Source organism: Diospyros lotus, chromosome 2, assembly GCF_014633365.1.
Source record: "Diospyros lotus cultivar Yz01 chromosome 2, ASM1463336v1, whole genome shotgun sequence".
NCBI classification, from domain to species: domain Eukaryota; kingdom Viridiplantae; phylum Streptophyta; class Magnoliopsida; order Ericales; family Ebenaceae; genus Diospyros; species Diospyros lotus.
Window position 1 is genome coordinate 115818 of NC_068339.1, and position 19093 is coordinate 134910.

At 39.4% G+C, this 19093-nt stretch overlaps 1 protein-coding gene and 1 long non-coding RNA gene across 2 annotated transcripts; one reads left to right on the forward strand and one right to left on the reverse strand.

Annotated features, from left to right (window-relative positions):
- Positions 1-353: 353 nt before the first annotated feature.
- On the forward strand, positions 354-16043 carry LOC127796055 (uncharacterized). Its single transcript, XR_008021910.1, has 2 exons — positions 354-499; positions 15639-16043. It is a non-coding gene; the product is annotated as an uncharacterized LOC127796055 (long non-coding RNA).
- LOC127796054 (probable aquaporin TIP3-2) lies at positions 16035-17814 on the reverse strand. Its single transcript, XM_052328107.1, has 2 exons — positions 17491-17814; positions 16035-17246 (listed from the first exon to the last, which is right to left on the reverse strand). The coding sequence occupies exons 1-2, from the start codon at positions 17621-17623 to the stop codon at positions 16600-16602; spliced, it is 780 nt and encodes a 259-aa protein (XP_052184067.1). The 5' UTR covers positions 17624-17814; the 3' UTR covers positions 16035-16599.
- Positions 17815-19093: the final 1279 nt, after the last annotated feature.

Genomic DNA, 19093 nt, shown 5'->3' on the forward strand with positions numbered 1-19093 from the left:
AATATGTGTTAACATATGTTAAATAATATAAAATATATATTTAATGTATAGTTTAATAAATAATATAATAATAATATGTATGTATGTGAAATAATATATTTATAAAATTATAAATAAATTTATTAATATATTTATAAACGATGATGTTTTTTTGAGTTAATCACGAAGTTCTAATTGGATTTACTGACGAGCCTTTAATCAAACCAACCTGTTAGAAAATGACTCGAGATTTACTGAATTTAAATTTAATTTGTTTATAAATTAAGTTTTAAAATTAAATTTAATTTTAACTTATTTATCTGAATGAATAAATTCGAACGAAGAACTGCTGACTCAATTGCGGGTGGCGTTTCGATTGTTTAATGTTATTTCCTCTGCCTCTCCAGGTCTCTCTCTCTCTCTCTCATATGTGTGTGTGGCATTCCGGTGGGGTTGCGACCATTGCTATGAAAATAAACCTAGCTTTTCTGTAACATCTCTCAGATCCTCTCGGTCTCTGGTACCACGCTCTCAAATATCTCCAGTTTGACTCTCTTTTTCTCTCTGTGAATTTTCAATATGAAGGATAGTATTACTTTCTGCTCTCTACAAAATTGTTGTAATAAAAAAATTTGCTGTAAGGTTAGGCATATACTCCTATTGGGGGATGTGTATGCAATCCATGTTATTGCAGTTGATGGGAAACCCTAAATCTATGATGTGCATTAGTGAACTATTTTAGGATAATCTGGGTATGATGATCGCCTTTTATGTATTTGTATTAACATTACATGTCATTTCTATCTCTATTAACATTGGAGAAGCTCTTGTATTTGGAGTCCTTTTAACTTGTTTCTGCTAATGTCTTCTGATATTGACCCCATTAATTTCAATTTAGGATCATTACTATATTTGACAAAGGGCATCGGGCATTCCCAGTACACAAGACTCCTTGCTTTGCAAGGGTTAGGGGCGGGTCATTTTTGTAGATGCTAGGGGGAGTGGCGTTCAAAGGGTTGGCAAACATCGCAGTGCCATTGAAGGATAATGGCTTCTTAAAATTGATAGTATGTTGCACTCCATCTGTTTGATATTTAGTCTGACAGAATATATTAAGCATGTTTGGATAGGGTGGTGTTGAGATTTTATGTAATGAGGCAGGGAGAAGAGTTGCGGCTCCTAGCTCTGTTGCTATCCTTAGTTGCAACTTGCAGAAGAATGGAGGGAAACTTTGAAATAAAAGGTAATGAGGAAATTAGAAAGCAGAGATCCATATATATGAGCCAATGGTCCTGTAGAATTGCTAGGATAAAGCGACAGAGCCCAAAGAAAGAGAAGGGGATGGATGTCTATGCTCAAAACTGAGAAGGAAGATGTGTAGATGCCAAACAAATGGAATAAAAAACAAACCTAGCTTTCGTCAAGTTGTTTTGTTAATTGTTCGAGGCATTCAATCTATTAAACTGACAAACTTTTATTCAATGGAAGTAGCTTCCACCCCCATCTTGTGTTGGACCAAAGGGATGGAAGCTAAAGGGCTGATAAAGGATGGAATTGTGCATTAATGAGGCTAGTTGTCCTCAAATCAGGGAGGCAACCTAGTTTGACATGAATATTAGCTTGATTATATATTGCTAATAGAGATATGAGAGTTTGAGCATACGTAAAAAAGAAACAAGGGTAAATTGACCATACACCCCTATACTTTGGGCCTTTGCCTTAACATGTACTTTATTTTTTGTTAAATTAGTCCCTATACTAACGGCATAAATTAAATAGAAATTATGATAAAATTAAGTCTAATCCTAGTTTAATTTAAAAAGAAAAGATAAAAAAAAAAGAAGGAAAAGATTGCCAAAATGCCAGGACCCATCACTGGGTTTGGGCACTAGAACTCTCGCTAGGTTTCCAGTGCTGGAATCCATCTAGTGGGTTCCAATCGCTGGGTTCTAGCAATGGCTCAATTGATTTTAACTAGTGATGGTGTCTTCTTCTCTTCCTCCCCCCCCCCCTGGGGGCACAATCTATGTTCCAGCCATCATTTCATTCCAACGATGGGTTCCGACCATCGTTGGAGCCCATCCTTAAGGTTCTAGGATATTCTTTTTCTTTTCTTTTTTAATTTTTTTCTTTTTAATTAAATTGAGATCAAGCTTAATTTTATTTGAATTTTCAATTTAATTAACGTTTTTAGCAATAGAGGGGGTGTCTTGGTGATTTAAGGGAAGTACAGTGACTATTTTGGTGGAAAATAAAATACAGAGGGTGTTGTCGCAAGTTGCAACTAGAGTTACAGAATTTTGATTTTCCTTGCTGTAACTTTTACTATTTCTTTTACCACTGTAATTCTTGTTACTGTTGTAATTCTTTTACATGAGTTTGTTAGCCTAAAAGGAGCCCACGTGTAAGGGCTCGAATAGGACAAAGAAGGTTGTTGTAACCGCAAGGGATGGTATGATCTGTTATGGCAGTTTTCCGTTGACATTTTGTATATACTCTCCAAGACACTCTTGGGGAGGATATCGAATATCAACAAAAATAATTTTGAATCTCTGTCCAACTCTCTTTCTTGTCTCTCCCTTTCTCTATGTTTTACTCTGTTTCTTCATTGCCGCAACTTCTTAATTCTCACCAAATTAGGAAGGCAACCATTGTCGCGACTTAACAGTGACAATTTAGTATCAAAGCTCGGTCCCAACTAGAGTTCTTCTGGAAGATGGGGTGATGGCAGAAGGAACTTGCATGAATAACTTTGAGTCGCAACTATAACAAGTCAACTCGACCATATCCGAGTTTTAGAACCGAGTGGACCAACTAGAGCTTGGGTCCGAATGGAACCACGAGGCGATCATGGCAGTAGATCGTATAGTGGAAGGCTCCATTGAGGGGTTGGAAAGTAGGTTGGATGGATCTCTCTCTTAGATGCGGGAGTATATCACGCAGATGAGAGAAGAAATGGGAGCACAACTGCAACAATTTATGGTGATGTTTACTTGCCAGAATTTGATAAGAATTGCTCTCGATTTTCCTCCTAGAGATAGAATAGATCCAATATTACAAAATAATAGGACAAATTATATGCATAGGACTTTTGAAATTGAGGTCGAACTGAAAGAGGAAGTAGAAGCCGTGAGGGATAGAGGGTGTGAGGTCCAAGGCAATCATCAACATCTGGGGTTTCCCATGCCTCGGATGGAGATCCCTATGTTTGAAGGAACCAATCCCAAGTGGTGGTTAAGTAAGTGTCTATGGATGTTTGACTGGTACAACATACCAGAAGGGAGAAGAGTGGCTTTAGCAACCACTTACTTTGATGATATGGTAGATGCTTGGTTACAAGGTTGGACCAGAATAAGGGGTAATCCCACTTGGGAAGAATTTTCTAACAAGTTGTGTGAAAGGTTTGGGGAGAGAAATATGTCCAACTTCATAGAAGAATTTTCTGACAAGTCCTTTCTTTTTCAACAAACCTCTTTTGTATAGCCGCATCTTCATTACACTTCATTTGAGTACATTGATTGTGGTCTAACTCCTGCCATAGAGTCTGCAATAGGTTTGCATACTTAGTAATAGACCAAAAACCTTGTTTAGTGGCTGCTACCTTAGTCCTGACCTCATAGATCTAAGCAACATCATGCACCTTAAAGTAGATGAGCTTCACCGCATCCCAAATCTCCTTAGCCGTCGTTAGGAACATGACTGTGTCATTAATCTCCGGTATCATGAAATTCCACAGCCAAGACATGACTAGAGAATCCTCTTCATCCCAAGCTGCATGGATGGTATCATGATAGACAGCCCATAATATTCCACTAACAGCAATAAGGACAGAATAGGAATTGAAATAGGAGAAGGCCAATTGGTGCCTGTGCAGACTAACAAATTCAGTTAAGGGGTAGAATGGGAAGAGCAAAGAGATGGGGGCATGTGAGGGCAACATATTCCTATAAATAAGAGAAGCAAATAGAGTAGAAGGGGGGGAATATTTTAGTGAGGATATTGGGAGAGTGTGGACCTCTCGAAAGTCTACTTTCTTTTCATTTTGTTAATTTCTTGGCTGGGAATCCTGATAGTTGTTGATAATTGCTTGCTATTTGAATTCTTCTAATTAGGTTCCTATCAATTTGGTATCAGAGCACTATGATCCTAATGGTGAACTTAATGGATCGAGTTGGAGATTTAGAGAGGAGATTGGATAGCATACAACTGAGTGTGGACGCCATGAGAAGTAAGGTTTGGTTGGTGGAGAAGAACGTTACTTCCCTGCTGGAATAGTTTGAATGGATGAGAGCGAGGTGGGAGGAACAACAGCGAGAGAGGAAGGGAAAACAGAGTGAGGAGAACCTACCTGTGGGCTCGTCCCTCATTAGGGAGGCCACATCGAAACTTAGGGAACAGAGTAAGGAAGTAGGCGGTGGGTTCTAGATCTTGGGGAGGTCGGAAGTGAGAAGTCTACGCTTGGCAATGCTCATGTTTAAGGGAGACGGCCCTGATGGTTGGATTTTTATGGCCGAATAGTACTTCTCTATGAATTAATTAACGGATGCGGAGAAGCTGGACTCAGTGGCTCTTTGTTTTGAAGGAGCTGCTCTTTCTTGGTTCTAGTGGGAGCAAAGACAACAACGAGTGATGAGCTGGGAGGAGCTCAAAGCGATGTTGAGGAATAGGTTCAGGCCCACGCAGGAAGGCACAATGGAAGAGAGGGTCCTTGCGCTTCGACAGTAGGGGTCTGTCAAGGACTACCGCCTTGGCTTCGAGACTCTGGCCTCACCGCTCACAGGCATGCCAAAGGCGTTGTTGGAGGGCCACTTTATCAATGGAATGGAGTCGGTCATCCGAGCCGAGATGAGGGTGTCGAGGCCGATCAGGCTGGAGCAAATGATGGACCTAGCCCAACCAATTGAGGAGATGAATCTGGTGATTCATTGAAGTCTTTTTGGACCCAGCCCAAACAAAGGTTAGGCCCATTCTTTCCCAATTTTGAATCACTAGCGGGTAGTGATATTGCCTCTTCCGATGATGGCACAAAAATGGGTGATGCCCAGCCTCGCCTCATCACACTGGCCTCCGGCTGTCGCTAAGGCAACGGGTGAGGAGTTGGAAGTTGCAGTGTTGGCTGACGAGGAGAAGACGGACACATCAACACTGTGTGTGGAGGATGCTGCACTTTCATGGGTCCAATGCGAGCAACGGAGATAAAGAGTGAAAAGCTGGGAAGAGTTGAAGGGGCTGTTGAGAAACCAGTTAACGATCCCAATGGTGAATTTGTCGAACAGAGTTGGGATGCAGAAGGGAGTTGACACTATAAGAGGGGAGGTGCAATCGATGGAAAAAAATGTAGCAATCATGTTGGACCAGCTCGCACACTCGAGGACAAAGTGGGCGAATCAAGAGCGAGAGCGGAAGAGCAAAGCAAATGAAGGAGATAGACCTTCGGAATTTACCCAGAATTTCGAGGGATCACCTAGACTCGAAATGGGCAGGGAGTTCGAGGGTGGAATTGGAGGAAATTGGCGGCAGGAAGTGCGGGAATACCGCCTCCTCTTTGAGATTTTGGCCGCCTTGGTGGGAGAAGTTTCAGTGACCATACTGGAGGGCACATTTGTTAAGAGGTTGAAGCCAAAAATCAGGGCAGAAGTTAGGGTGTTACAGCTATCGGGTCTATCGCAAATCACGGAGACAGCCCAGCAAATTAAAGACAAGATTCACATACTCCAAGCCCAAGTGGGTCCTGGACCACCTGGGAACCCTACAACAGTTCCCTGTTTTTCACCTTGAGGACAAGGTGAAAGTTGGGGGAGAGTATTGATAGGCAGCCCATAATATTCCACTAACAGCAATAAGGACAAAATATGAATTGAAATAAGAGAAGGCCAATTGGTGCATGTGCAGACTAACAAATTCAGTTAAGGGGTAGAATGGGAAGAGCAAAGAGAGGGGGGCATGTGAGGGCAACATATTCCTATAAATAAGAGAAGCAAATAGAGTAGAAATGGGGGGAATATTTCAGTGAGGATATTGGGAGAGTGTGGACCTCTCGAAAGTCCACTTTCTTTTCATTTTGTTAATTTCTTGGCTGGGAATCCTGATAATTGTTGATAATTGCTTGTTGTTTGAATTCTTCTAATTGGGTTCCTATCATATCACTCTCCTTTAACCCGGTTCCAAGTAGGTGACTTAGCTTCCCTTTACCCTTTAAAAAAGTCTGGATCAACTGAGACCACTTCAAGTAGTTTTATTGCCATTCAACTTGTAGGTTGCATGAATGTTTTGTAGCTCTACTCCTGATATTACATCGTGACTTCCAAGAAACAAAACTTCCATTGTACTATTGGAATCTGTCAACTCAGGCATGGTATTGTGGGTGTTTGACATTTTATGTAAGAAGATTGAATAGTGGTGAAGGCCATGACAATTGAATTCACAAAAGGCCAGTGATCGACGTCCTAAGGCTCTGATACCATGCCAAATATAACTGAAAAATTCAATCTTGTTCCCCTAGAAGGGTTCAATGAAAATATATGCAGGACACCCTATTACAATAGGCAGTTTCCAAATCTAGATTTGAAAATCTATACAATTTAGGATACAATCACAGCAATATAATCTTCTAGAACATATATCATACATCCATAGAAAGTAAGGCCAATCAATCAAGTGAGCATATCATGTCCAAGAATGTGGACAAGATATCTCGTGTATTTTCAACATGAATTGAGTCAGGTGAAGCACAAATTTCATTGGTTACTATGAACTTCAATTTTGGTACCAATAAGAGAAATTTGTTGCAAAAATCTCCCCAAGATCCATCATCTTCCTATCAATCTAATATGACAAAAGCTGCTAGTTCAAAACAAACGAGGCAGTTAGGACTTTGGGACTTTGTTATAAATATGGAAAAAAAAATATTATCCTAGACATCATTGTAAAAGACAGTTGTTGCATTTGGAAGATAGAAATGAAGATAAAAGTTAACAAAAGAAATAAAAGCCACTTATGAGATTGAAGAAGGGGGAATTTCATTGCCTGCTTTAAAGGGGTATCCCTCTAATAAAATCATAAAAGTGGAGGGTTCAAGCAAATGGTAAGAAGTTGATGATATTGATTGATAGTGACAGTGCACACAATTTTACTTAATGAAAACATTGCCAAGGACTTGTGTTGTAAGTTGAAGAATACTTTCCTTTTATCGGTCACTATAATATGGAAGTAAAATGTACAGTAAATCCAAGTGTGTCAACTTTTGTTGAGAAATCCAAGGGCGGAATTTATCACTAACTTGCGGTTATTAAAATTAGGTGAATTTGATATTGTATTAGGAGTGGACTAGATGTGAACATTCGGTCCAATCATATTTGACTTCAATAAATTGGAGGTTACTTTCGAGAAGGAAGGAAATAAGGTAACTCTCACTCGCAACTTAGAGATGGGAGCTTGTAAACTATTTTCTAGAAAGAAATTACATAGTTCTTCAAGATTTCTCCATACAAGCTGTGGAAGAGAAGAAAAAAATAAGGCTGAGATTTGAAAGCTGTGGAGTCTAACTTTATAGGTCTTTGTTTTTTTCAGGATGACAAGAAAATTTTCAAGGGTGGGGAAATGTCAGGTTCCTAGGGTTTCATTAGGTTGTAGCAATTTAATTGGCATAAAAACTATAGCATATTAATTCTATAGAGAGTAGTTACAACTTGTAACTTAATTGTAACAGCTAATTGATTATCTATATATAAAGCTAGTCATTCTGTTTGGAAGTCATTTAATGAAAATACTAAAATTTCAGTTTTTGAATTCTTTCTCCAAATCTCTCCCGATCTTTCTTTGTCAGAATTCTCTCTCTCTCTCTCAATTTCCTCTTAAATTCTCCTTATTTTCTGGCTTAACTCTCACCAATTTCAGCCCTAATTCTTGCCATTGGCTGAGAATTCACATTGTCAGGTCCAGGTTCCTGATATATGCATAGTGATTTCCTTCCTCTGTTTAAGATGCATATAGAAATTTGAATTTTGAATTCCATAAAGCAAAAAAAAAAAAAAAACCAACAATCTGAGGCTTAAGAGGTAATTAACTAAGGATTGGGGGACTTTTGAATTGTTTAAAGAGACTTGTTTATTTTTTAATTGGCATCCAAAACATTGGTGTAATACTGGAGAAAAATCTATAACATAAGATGTCTACATGAAACTTAAGTGGGTTCATTAAAATTGAGTCTCTAATAATGATATGTAACCTCAATATGTTTGCTACATTCATTAAAATTGGGTTATAGCAATCTAGGTAATATTCTAGTTGTCAAAATATAATCAAGACTTCACATAAATTTCGTAATGAAGAAAATCTAAAGAGATGTAGTTCGGCCCAAAAAGAAGTAAAAAAAAAGCTGTTAGAGAAGCAAAGTCAAAAGCTCATGAGAATTTATATCAACAACTTGATACAAAAGATGGAGAAAGGGAATATCTACAAACTATCTAAAGCAGGAGAAAGAAAAATAAGAGATTTAAGTCAAGTGAAATGCATAAAGATGAAAATAAAAAGTATTAATAATGAGAGGGCAATCAAAGAGAGAGATGGAAAGAGTATTTCTCCAATTAATAAACAAGTTTTATGTTGGGGAATGTTTGTTACTCTTAAGCAGATAGAAATTACATGTTCTATAAATGTATATATCCAAATGAAATAAAGGAAGCATTGAAAAAGATAAAGGATAGAATGATAGAAATGCATGGGAGAAGAGGGTATTGTCTAGTTAATGAAATTATTCAATGTGATCTTTAAATTAAAGAGGATGCTAGACGAGGGGAGGAAGACCACTTTAGTGCTTATTTACAAGAACAAATGAGATGTTCAAAATTGTGGAATTATACAAGAATAAATTGAACCAAAAGTTTCTTTTGCATTCTCCTTGAACAGTGTGAATGGGGGGCAACTAAGGAGAGATGATTATTTATTGAAGTTATTTGATGAATGTTGAGAAATAGTATTGTGTTGGGACATTTTGGTAATCCAAAAGAAGATAGAAATAATGTTTTGTCTAACATATTTGTATAAACAAAGTAAAGCAAGCTTATGAAAAAAAATAGACTAGTAAAGCTATTGGACCAAATAATATACCAACAGAAACATGAAATGCGTGGGAGAAGAGGAAATTTTATGGTTAGCAAAATTATTTAATGTGGTCCTTACATCAAAGAGGATGCTCAATGAGTAAAGAAATAGCACTCAATGCCCATTTACTAGAAAATAGAGGAAATATTCAAAATTGTAAAAATTATAGAGGAATTAAATCTAATGAGCCATACTATGAAACTTTTAAAAATAGTGATTGAGCATAGGTGAATGAGAGAAACCAGGGTCTCTGAGAACTAGTTTGATTTTATGCCTATTAAGTCAAAAATGGAAGCTATTTACTTATTGAGTCATGTGAATGGTTATGTAGAATAAATAAGTTTTTGATTGCTTATACAGATTATTGGAGATACGAACTATTGAGTAGAAACTTGAGTAGACTTGTAGAGGTGATACTAGGACTTTTCATATTAAAATGATAGATTATATTAAGAATCTATACTGGGTCCTTGCCTATTTGCTCTTTTGGTAGAGAACTCACAGAGCACATCCAAGAAGAGGTGCCTTGGACTATGTTATTTCTAGACAACTTGTTTTGGTGGATGGGACAAAAGAAAGCATGAATATTACCTTTGAATTATGAAGTAACATGTCATGACTCAAGAATCTATAGAAGGGTAATATAATAATAGGTTGATAATAGTTGTTAGAAAATATTTTAGATATTTTAGCAATTGGTTAGAAGCACATGGGTGTTGTTATGCAGTTAGTTAGGAGCAAATATGCCTATATAAGGCTATGTAAACGGGATGGGATTTTTCATACTGGAATTAATGAATTGAATATTCTTATCTTCTCTCTAATATTTCTTCTCTCTCTCTCTCTCTCTCTCTCTCTCTCTCGGTGATCTCTTCCCTTATCTTGCTGATTTCTCCCTCTCAACTGATCTTTTCCCCAAATTCTTCTCTTATCATTCTCGATCTTTCTTTCATACCCTAGCTCATCTCTTAGGGTCATGACAAATGGTATCAAAGCAGTCAATCATTGGCTGTGGATTTGATTCCAGTTGATTGGAACTCCCAGACGAGCAAGCATTCCCATCCTCAGAGCTGTTGCAGGTGAATTTCGAAGAAACCGCAACCATCGATTCTCAATTTCAAAGAATTATGTTGGTTGCATCACAATCGCCTTCCTTGATCGATCAAGCTCTGCACCTTCTTCAATCGATTATGCCACTCTGAACATGTTAATCGACTTGGGTGCAAACCTCGCTTGCTGATCCACAATGAAGCGGATTTCGAACGATAGTTGATAGCGGTTGGGTGTAGTGATTCCTAGCAATCGATTGGAACTCAGGCGATCATCAACTTAAGATAGAATTCCAAGTGAACGAATTGAACACCCAACCCAATCGAAAGTATCAATTGATTGAGTGGAGGAGGAGATCGACTAAGGAAGGCAGGTGAAGGCAAAACTGACCTAGGCAACTTTGACGGTGATTCTGGAGTGACTAGGTCAAGGTCGTTGAGTCGGTGATCCTTGACCTCGGGAGGCAACGAATAGTCGACGGTGATCTTTGGGTTGATGGTGGTCTTTGACAGTGATTCTGGACGGTGATAGATCTGATCCTTAAAGGTGATTCTTTATTCAGCTGGAAGGCAACAAAGGGAGGGTGGTCCACGACCACTGAAGTGCGACTGTTGAGGCAAGCTTAAGTCCGTCGGAGATGAAACGAACAGCCCAACGAGTTGCGACCAGACCGGAAGACCATTTCGACCTAGACCAATAAGTTTCCTATAGGTGCGACTGTGGTGTTGGGTTTTGATCGGGAATTCTGTGGGGTTCAATTCGTTTAGGCGAGGATTGGAGGCAAAAGTGGAGTTGATCTAAGTTAGGTCATTGTAATCCAGTGACCCACGCTTCCTGGTTGTGAACTCAACAACTCCCAACAGCTAATTCCAGCGAATTCTAGAGTTCCAACAATTTCCAAGGCCTTGGTGTTGATTGGCGAGAGTGACCAACGACTCCAACCTAATTTGGGAGGGTGATAGTGGTGAATTGGAGGAGCGAATACAAAGGCAGCTTGTAGAAACTGGTGAAACAGGCCAATGATTCTTGCCTTTGATTTCTGACAAACTGGATGAACTCTCTTATCAGATCCGTTGAAGATCCTTTGAAGCCACGCCAGCTGATTTATGACGGTGACAAAGGTAGATTCAAGTTGCTAAGCAAGTTGTTTCCCTTGACTTGATCAGATTCAAAGGATAAAACAAGAAAAATTATTACAGCAGAAGAGGATTTGGGGTCTGATTATTTTGCTAAATTGAGGCCAACATATGTGAGTTTACAACAGTTTCTTTGGTGACTGCTGACAGAAGCATTGAATTGGACGGCAGGTGGATCATCTTGTTGAGAAATTGAAGACCGTTGAGGGTGAGAGACAATCGTTTATCCTAGGTCCTTGCTGTGAAGCAGATATCAAAAGGAAATGAGGTCTCAATTGCAGCCGAATAATGCTGCATTTTCAGTGGCTAATTTTCAAGCAAGAGAGCAGCCTCAATTACAGCGGACCAATGCTGCATTTTCAGTGGGGTATCCTACTAGTGAAGTTAAGGGAGGCAGTGCATCCATGAAGCAAAATGCTTCACTTGCAGCTGGAATGGAGCCTCAATAGTAGCCAAAGAAGGCTGCATTTTCAGTTGACAACAACAGGAAACAGGAGAAAGGGATTAGCCAAGTTGATAAGGAAACAAGAAGTGTAATACATAAAGAGTGCAAGGAATTCGGTCGAATGTTCCACGAGAAGCTTCAGGAGTTTGCAATGATACTGATTAAAAAGTATCATTACAACTTTTCGATGGAATATTTCGATGATTATCACAGGAGTATTAACAAAGATGACTTCCTTAAAATGGAGCAACCAAGGCAAGAGTTAATACACTTGAATGTGCCGAATGAGGGCTGGCAGGAAAGAAATGAAGGGTTAAGCCAAATTGTGTATTTCTCTTCTAGCCAAGGCAAGTTTCTTGCGAATTATGACCTTGATAGTAGTTCTATCCACCAGCAGCAGATTCAAAGTGGTGAGAAATTCTTGAAGCCGGTTGTAGTTGAGGAAAAGCTAAAGGAGGTAGCTGAAGAAGTTAAAGGTTTTGTCAAAGGGAACAAAACTCTCACTATTGTATTGGCTCTTCCCCTAGTTGGCAAATCCAAATGCTTGTCTATTACATTGAAAGATGAACAGATGGCTGGAGAACTAGTTAGTCAACCCTCTGTATTCAAAACAACACGCAACGAAGATGATGAGAAGGGGGAAACATGTGTGGTAGCTAGTCGGTTGAGGAGTTTCGGAATGATCGACATTTGAAGGCTATAGGGTTGCAGATTTCAGCTGCTACCTGGGACAAGGAGCAGCTAAATTCATTGAAGGCATTTGATGTGGATACGTTGACAGGTTTTGGCATTATATTGGATCCCCAGACTATGGGTACTAGCAACCTTAATTTGGTAGCTATTGCAAACCCAAGGGAAATAGTATGTTACTTTTTGGAGGAAGATGCAGCCTTGTCTATAATAATTATCATTCTTGTTTCAATTAAGAACTTAAAAATGAAGAAGAAGAGACTTAGAATAAGGAAGAAAGAAAGAAGGATGAACCAAATAGAGAAGGTTGTAATTGGATAAAGAGCCATGGCTACTTGTTGCTAGTTCTTGGGGACAAGAACTCTCTCAAAGAGGGGAGAATTGTCATGACCCAAAAATCTATAGAAGGGCAATATAATAATAGGTTGATAATAGTTGTTAAAAGATATTTTAGATATTTTAGCAATTGGTTAGAAGTACATGGGTGTTGTTATGCAGTTAGTTAGGAGCAAATATGCCTATATAAGGCTATGTAAACGGATGGAATTTTTCATACTGGAATTAATGAATTGAATACTCTATCTTCTCTCTAATATTTCTCCTCTCTCTTTCTCTCTCTTGGTGATCTCCTCCTTTATCTTCTTGCTGATTTCTCCCTCTCAACTGATCTCTTCCCTAAATTCTTCTCTTATCATTCTCGAGCTTCCTTCCATACCCTAGCTCATCTCCTAGGATCATGACATAACACTTCAGCATTTATAGAATGTAAGTAAAAATAGAAGTGTGGATGAAATAGTGGTGAGAATCCATATGTGGTATTATTTTCTTTAATGCCCTTATAACACATAACATACCCAAGCAACTTTCACCTAGTTTTTGTTTTTTTGGGAAAACTTCACATAGTACCCCTAAGGTTTATGGTAATTACAAAAAGTACCCTCAAGATTTGAGAATATAAAAGAGTATTCTTGAGGTTTAATGTAATGTTGCAATTTCTCCCTTAAACATTAAAAAATGACCAAAATTCTCTTATATTTAAGTACTTTTTCCTTCATTTTTCATTTACATTTATCTATTTCTCTCTTTCTTCAAATGACTAGCAATTGTAGTAATAAGTCTCTCTCTCCCCACCACCACTCCTCCTCCTCCTTCTTCTTATTCTTTTTCTTCTTCTTCTGCTTGGGTTCCAATGAAACCCAACTTGGGTTTTAATCCAGATTGAATTCTCTTTCTCTGTGTTTTGGGTTTGACAAAACCCAAATCTGCATTCCGTCAAAAAACTCCTCTTCTTTTTCTTCTCTCTCTCTTTCTGCTCATTGCCCAGGTTCATCACACATTGGTGTTAAACCTATGCGATGAACCCAAATGGGTTCACTGCATGCCAGACAAAACCTACTAAGTTCATTGCTAATACTGGCAATGAACCCAATGCATTCCACCTAGTGTCAATTGATTATTTTTATTTTTATTTTTATTTCCTTTTTTTTCAAACAGAGGAGAAATGAGATAGGATGAAGGGTAAATTAGTTATTTTCCTCTTTATTTAATAGCAAGGTGGTTATTATTATTTCTCAAATGTCAGGAATTTTTTGTAATTTATGTTCATTGCTTAGGTTTATCACACATTGGTGTTAAACCCATGCGATAAACCCAAATGGGTTCAATGCATGCCAAACAAAACCCATTAAGTTCATTGCAGATGCTGGCGATGAACCCAATGCATTCCATTTGGTGTCAGTTGATTTTTCTTTTTTTTTATACTTTTCAATCAAATGAGATAAGAGATAGGATGAAGGGTAAATTGGTCATTTTATACTTTTATTTAACAGCAGGGATGGTTGTTACTATTCTTCAAACTTCAGGGGATTTCTTGTAATTTTTGTTCATTGCCTAATTTCATCACACATTGGTGTTAAACCTATGCAATATATGAACCCAAATGGGCTCACTGTATGCTAGATAAAACCCACTAAGTTCATTGCCGACTTTGACGATGAACCCAATGCATTTCACCTGGTGTTAGTTGATTATTTTTATTTTTATCTTTCAATCAAAGGAGAGAGGAGATAGGATGAAAGGTAAATTGGTCATTTTATCCCTTTATTTAATATCAGATGTGGTTATTACTGTTTCTCAAATGTCAGGGTTTTTTTTTGTAATTTTGTCATACCTCAAGAGTGTTTTTTGTAATTTTCCCTTTTTTAATCACCTTTTTGGTCTCTTCCATCCCGTCCAGCCTTTTCAAGAGTCTCTATTGACCTCCTCACATGATCAAAACATATTTTTACAGTAAGAGTCATTTTAACCTCATTAGTAACCAAGTCATTTCTAATTTTATATTTTTTTATAACTGCACATCCATTTTAACATCCTTATTTAGATACGCTCATATTTTACACATACTAATGCTGTACTACCTAACATTTTTGGCCATGCAACATAGTTAATCTTGCAGCTATTTTGTAAAATTTTGCTTTTACCTTTAATGGAATCTTATCACATAAAATGCTAAATTCATTTTTCCCATTTTAATAACCCTGTCGCAATTCCTCATTAATTTTTTATTTTTTTGGATGATTGATCCAAGAAATATGACTAGTCTTCAAATTTTAGCATAACATCATCCACATATTTCTACTAAACTTATGGTATATATTCAATTCTCAATCTGCCAAACTTAAAATCTGTGCATTCTGAAGTGTGACTGGAAGCATTTTAAGTTTCAGTTGAGAGGTTGCTGCTTTTGTTGTTCAGAAACCGACTCAAATGTACTACGAAATGTAAAGCAAATGAGACTAGATATCTACAAAATGTGATTGAAAGTGGCGACATTATGGTCCATTTCACTTTGTGGTGGCCGAAAGGAGTTTTCTGTCCTTTGTTGTCTCTGTTCCATGTGAAAAAAGACATTTACTTGTGCCTGAATTTTCTGTTGCTATTTTGTACGTGAAAAAACAATGAAGTGGTTATGGTTTATTGAGGAGACACCCCTTTTTTTTTAATTTTTAATTCTTTTGCTCTCATTTTCTGTAAGCTGTCTAATGGACAGATTACTACTCATCAGTAAGCAGTTACGATCTTTTGTGAGTAGGGGGACCCAGTCCTGAGTTGAAACCGACTGTCTAGTCGGCTAATTTTTTATTAAACGGAAAGTATACGTCATACGCTAGCATGAACATTAAATAAATTTCTGATGTTCGGCGGGGGCTCGCTCTTACTGTGAGCGCGTAATGCAGATATCTTCAGGCACCGTTGGCTTATCCAAGAGAACGGAAAAGGAGAATGAATGGAGGTGAAGACTGGCTGCCATTCTGCATTTATTCTGATGGAAAATTTGCTGAAAAGATCTCTCCTTGTTACTGGTCTGATTATTACTCAGCCAACCCAAGAACGCCTGACATTACACATCTTGCCCCTTGGGTCGCCAGATTATATGGTCGACGATTACCCTAGGGGCCTAGCCTAGCTGCATGCTGCTGTAGCTCCTTAAACACATTCAATTGTCGGGCTTGCAAAGTCTTTTTAACCATTCTTCTTCTTCTTCTTCTTCTTCTTCTTGTACTTGTACTTGTGTTGTGGTGGTGGTGGTCGTCATCATGTCTCTGCGTGTTATGGTTTTACAAGTGCTATGCTTTTTCTTCTTTTCTTTTTTTTTTTTTTTGAAATTTATACTGTAGATATTATATATTTGCTGCATGGTACAAATGATGTGCATGTGAATGCATCCGGGTAAAAGTTTTCCGTATAAATAATTAAAATATCGTGATTTATTTGTGATACTTCAATGTCATTTCTATTCTACACCAAATCCAAATGTGCCCCTATCTTCATGGCCGTTAAAAGAGGAAAAGACAGAAATGTATTAGAAAAAGCTAAAACGAGTAAGAATATAACAGAAGTTGTAGTTATTCAGCCAATTATCATTGTCATCGCCATTATATTATTTATTTATTTATTATGAAAGTCTACATGCTGGCAAGTGGCAAAAGACAAGGCTCGTATTGCGGACACGTACGCAACGGAACACCGAACACCGAAACGGCAAAGAAAAAAAGTCAAAGAACCGGGGGGCAAGGGAAAGCTAGCTAAGCATTGCAGACTTGTGGTAGTTTTCTTTTTCACAAAGGGACGAGGATATGTTTATGTATATATGACGATGATGATGGAGGAAGAAGTGGGTGAGGGGTCGGCGTAAGCTTAGTAGTCTTCTGGAGCCAAGGGCTGGTGGTGGGCATGGTGTGGGGTCTCGTCCGACTGAATGACGGCGAACTCGTAGATGAGGCCTGCAAGCCCAGCTCCGATGAAGGGACCCAGCCAGTAGATCCAGTGGTTGCTCCACCTCCATCCCACTAGAGCGGGGCCGAACGCCCTTGCTGGATTCATGGAAGCCCCGTCGAAAGGGCCCCCCACGAGGATATTTGCTCCCACGATAAAGGCTATGGCCAAAGGTGCAATGGTGGCCAGGCTCCCCCGCTTGGGATCGATGGCGGTGGCATACACCGTGTACATCAGCCCGAAGGTCATGACAGTCTCCATCAGAAGTGCATTCCAGTCTCCCTCTCCACGGGCCACCGAGAACCCAAGTGGCCTCATGCCGTCGGTGGCCAGCCTCAGCAGAAGAGTGGCGAGAACCGATCCCAAGAGCTGAGCCACCCAGTAGTATAAGGCGCGGAGGAGGGAGACCCTGCCGCCAACTAGAGCCCCAAAGGTGACCGCCGGATTCACGTGTCCTCCCGACACGTTCATGCTCGATGCCACCGCCGCAAACAGTGCTAAGGCGTGTGCCACCGCAACCATCACCAGCCCTGATGCTGCCAATCCTCTGTCCGCCCCGTACATCTTTTCTGCAATTCAAGTTTGTTAAAATTAATTAATTCCCAAGCTCATCATTTGTGTGCGCCTGTGTGTGCCCGCGCGCGAGTATTTTTGTATGGATCATGTGATTGAGAAACAACGTACGTACCTAGGGAATTTTACGTACCTGCATATGTATATATATACATGTGTGTGTGGTGAATTTATGACAACAATAAGAATAAGATCAAGAAAACTAGTTAAAATTTGTGTCCGTATGTGTGTGTATGTTACCGAGAGCAAGGATGGATCCTTCGCCAGCAAAGACGAAGATAAAAGTGGAGAGGAACTCCGTCAAGGTGGCGCGCATGGAATCCGGGTGAGTGGCCTCTTCCGGCCTCCCAAACGCATATCTACGCTCTGGCATAGCTGGCTTCTCTCCCCGTCTCTGCAATATTCAAACCCCCGCTCACCAGGATATAATTGTTGAAATCGCTTATCTCCACTTCTGTCCTCGTCTTCCTGGTCCCTGACGATCGATCGAATCGAAGTTTGGCTTTTAATCGATATGCTTGCCACTAACCAATGCTACCTTTTCTCTTATTTCTAGAAGAAGAAACCTGCTGGCTGGATCAGCAATTGAGAACATATACAAGAAGAATAAGAAGAAGAGGAGGAGGAGGAGGATATATATATATGGGGAAGACCAGAGCAAGTGGGTAGACATGCAGAGAGCTAATTGAGATGGATGAGAAAGAGGGGAGCCGCGTAGTCGCTTGAATTTGGAAGCATTGTGGACACTTGGGAGAAAGAGTGCAAGATTTGTGACACGTAGCGGGATGTGCTGGCTCCGCCTGCCTCTCCATTTCCACATCACCGCTCAAAGTTTTACACTTTAGTTTATTTATTTATTTATGCATATACACATATATATATATATTAACTTACATAGCTATATAGATGCTAGCTGCTAGCTTTTAAATATTAAAAAAAAACACACACACCCGGACGCACAACTGTTTAGAGGTTGTCAGACGGAGCCCAAGTGACATGTATGTTGGCATATTTTAAAAAAAGTCTTTTAAGTTTTAAGTCTCTATGTCGACGTTCAAAATTGATCAATCTTGATTTGTTAGCCTGTACTGATGTAATGAATTCAAGAGGGAGAGAATGGGTTATCTGGTGCGATCTGTTGACCCGTCGATCGGCCCCTGCAATATATTCCGATGCTCAAGTAAGTGAACAAATAAGTAAAATTACAGAGTATCAGTAGGTTGGCCTGGAAAAGCATACCATTGCTTTAAAAAGAGCTGGCTAATATATAGGAAGGGATGAGATGTCCTCTAGTCTGTGTTGTACGTCTATAAGTGGTGGGATAGAATATTCAGCACCAGCGAAAACGCCCACACAGCAGCAAGGTACCGACGGGATCCTTATTAATGTGGATGAGATCCGTTATTAATGAAGATGAGATCTATGATGAACATGCAGAAATCCAGATGCGACTATAATGATATTTGTTGCAAGAAGCCAAGATGGGACTAGCGCGTACCGACCAAATAGGCCAAAAGGGGAGGACCGGTTAGGCCTAAATGGCCCAGCTGGGACGACCCATAGCCCATAAATATTCTCCAGCATATGACCCTCTCGTTATATGAATTGACCGGCTAGGCCAACAAATTGCAAAAGTTTGCTAGGAGCTTGCTTGAAGTGCAGTTAGGGGCTCGCTCGAATAGGCCGGCAAGTTAGAGGCATTCTTGGGAGCTCGCTTGGCCCTGCGATCCGACGTCAAGCTCCAACAATGTGTAAGTTCGCTTCGACGAAATCAGCTCGAGGTCTATTGGACCTTATGCAATTGGGCCAACTCGCTGCTTTGAGCCCAACCCGTAAAGAGTAG

Bases quoted from the DNA above. Each gene is read 5' to 3' on its own strand.
- LOC127796054 (XM_052328107.1), bottom strand. From the start codon at position 17,623: ATGCCAGAGCGTAGATATGCGTTTGGGAGGCCGGAAGAGGCCACTCAC. The intron at 17,247-17,490 runs GTAACATACACA...CTTGAATTGCAG, and splicing joins AGGATCCATCCTTGCTCTCG to AAAAGATGTACGGGGCGGAC.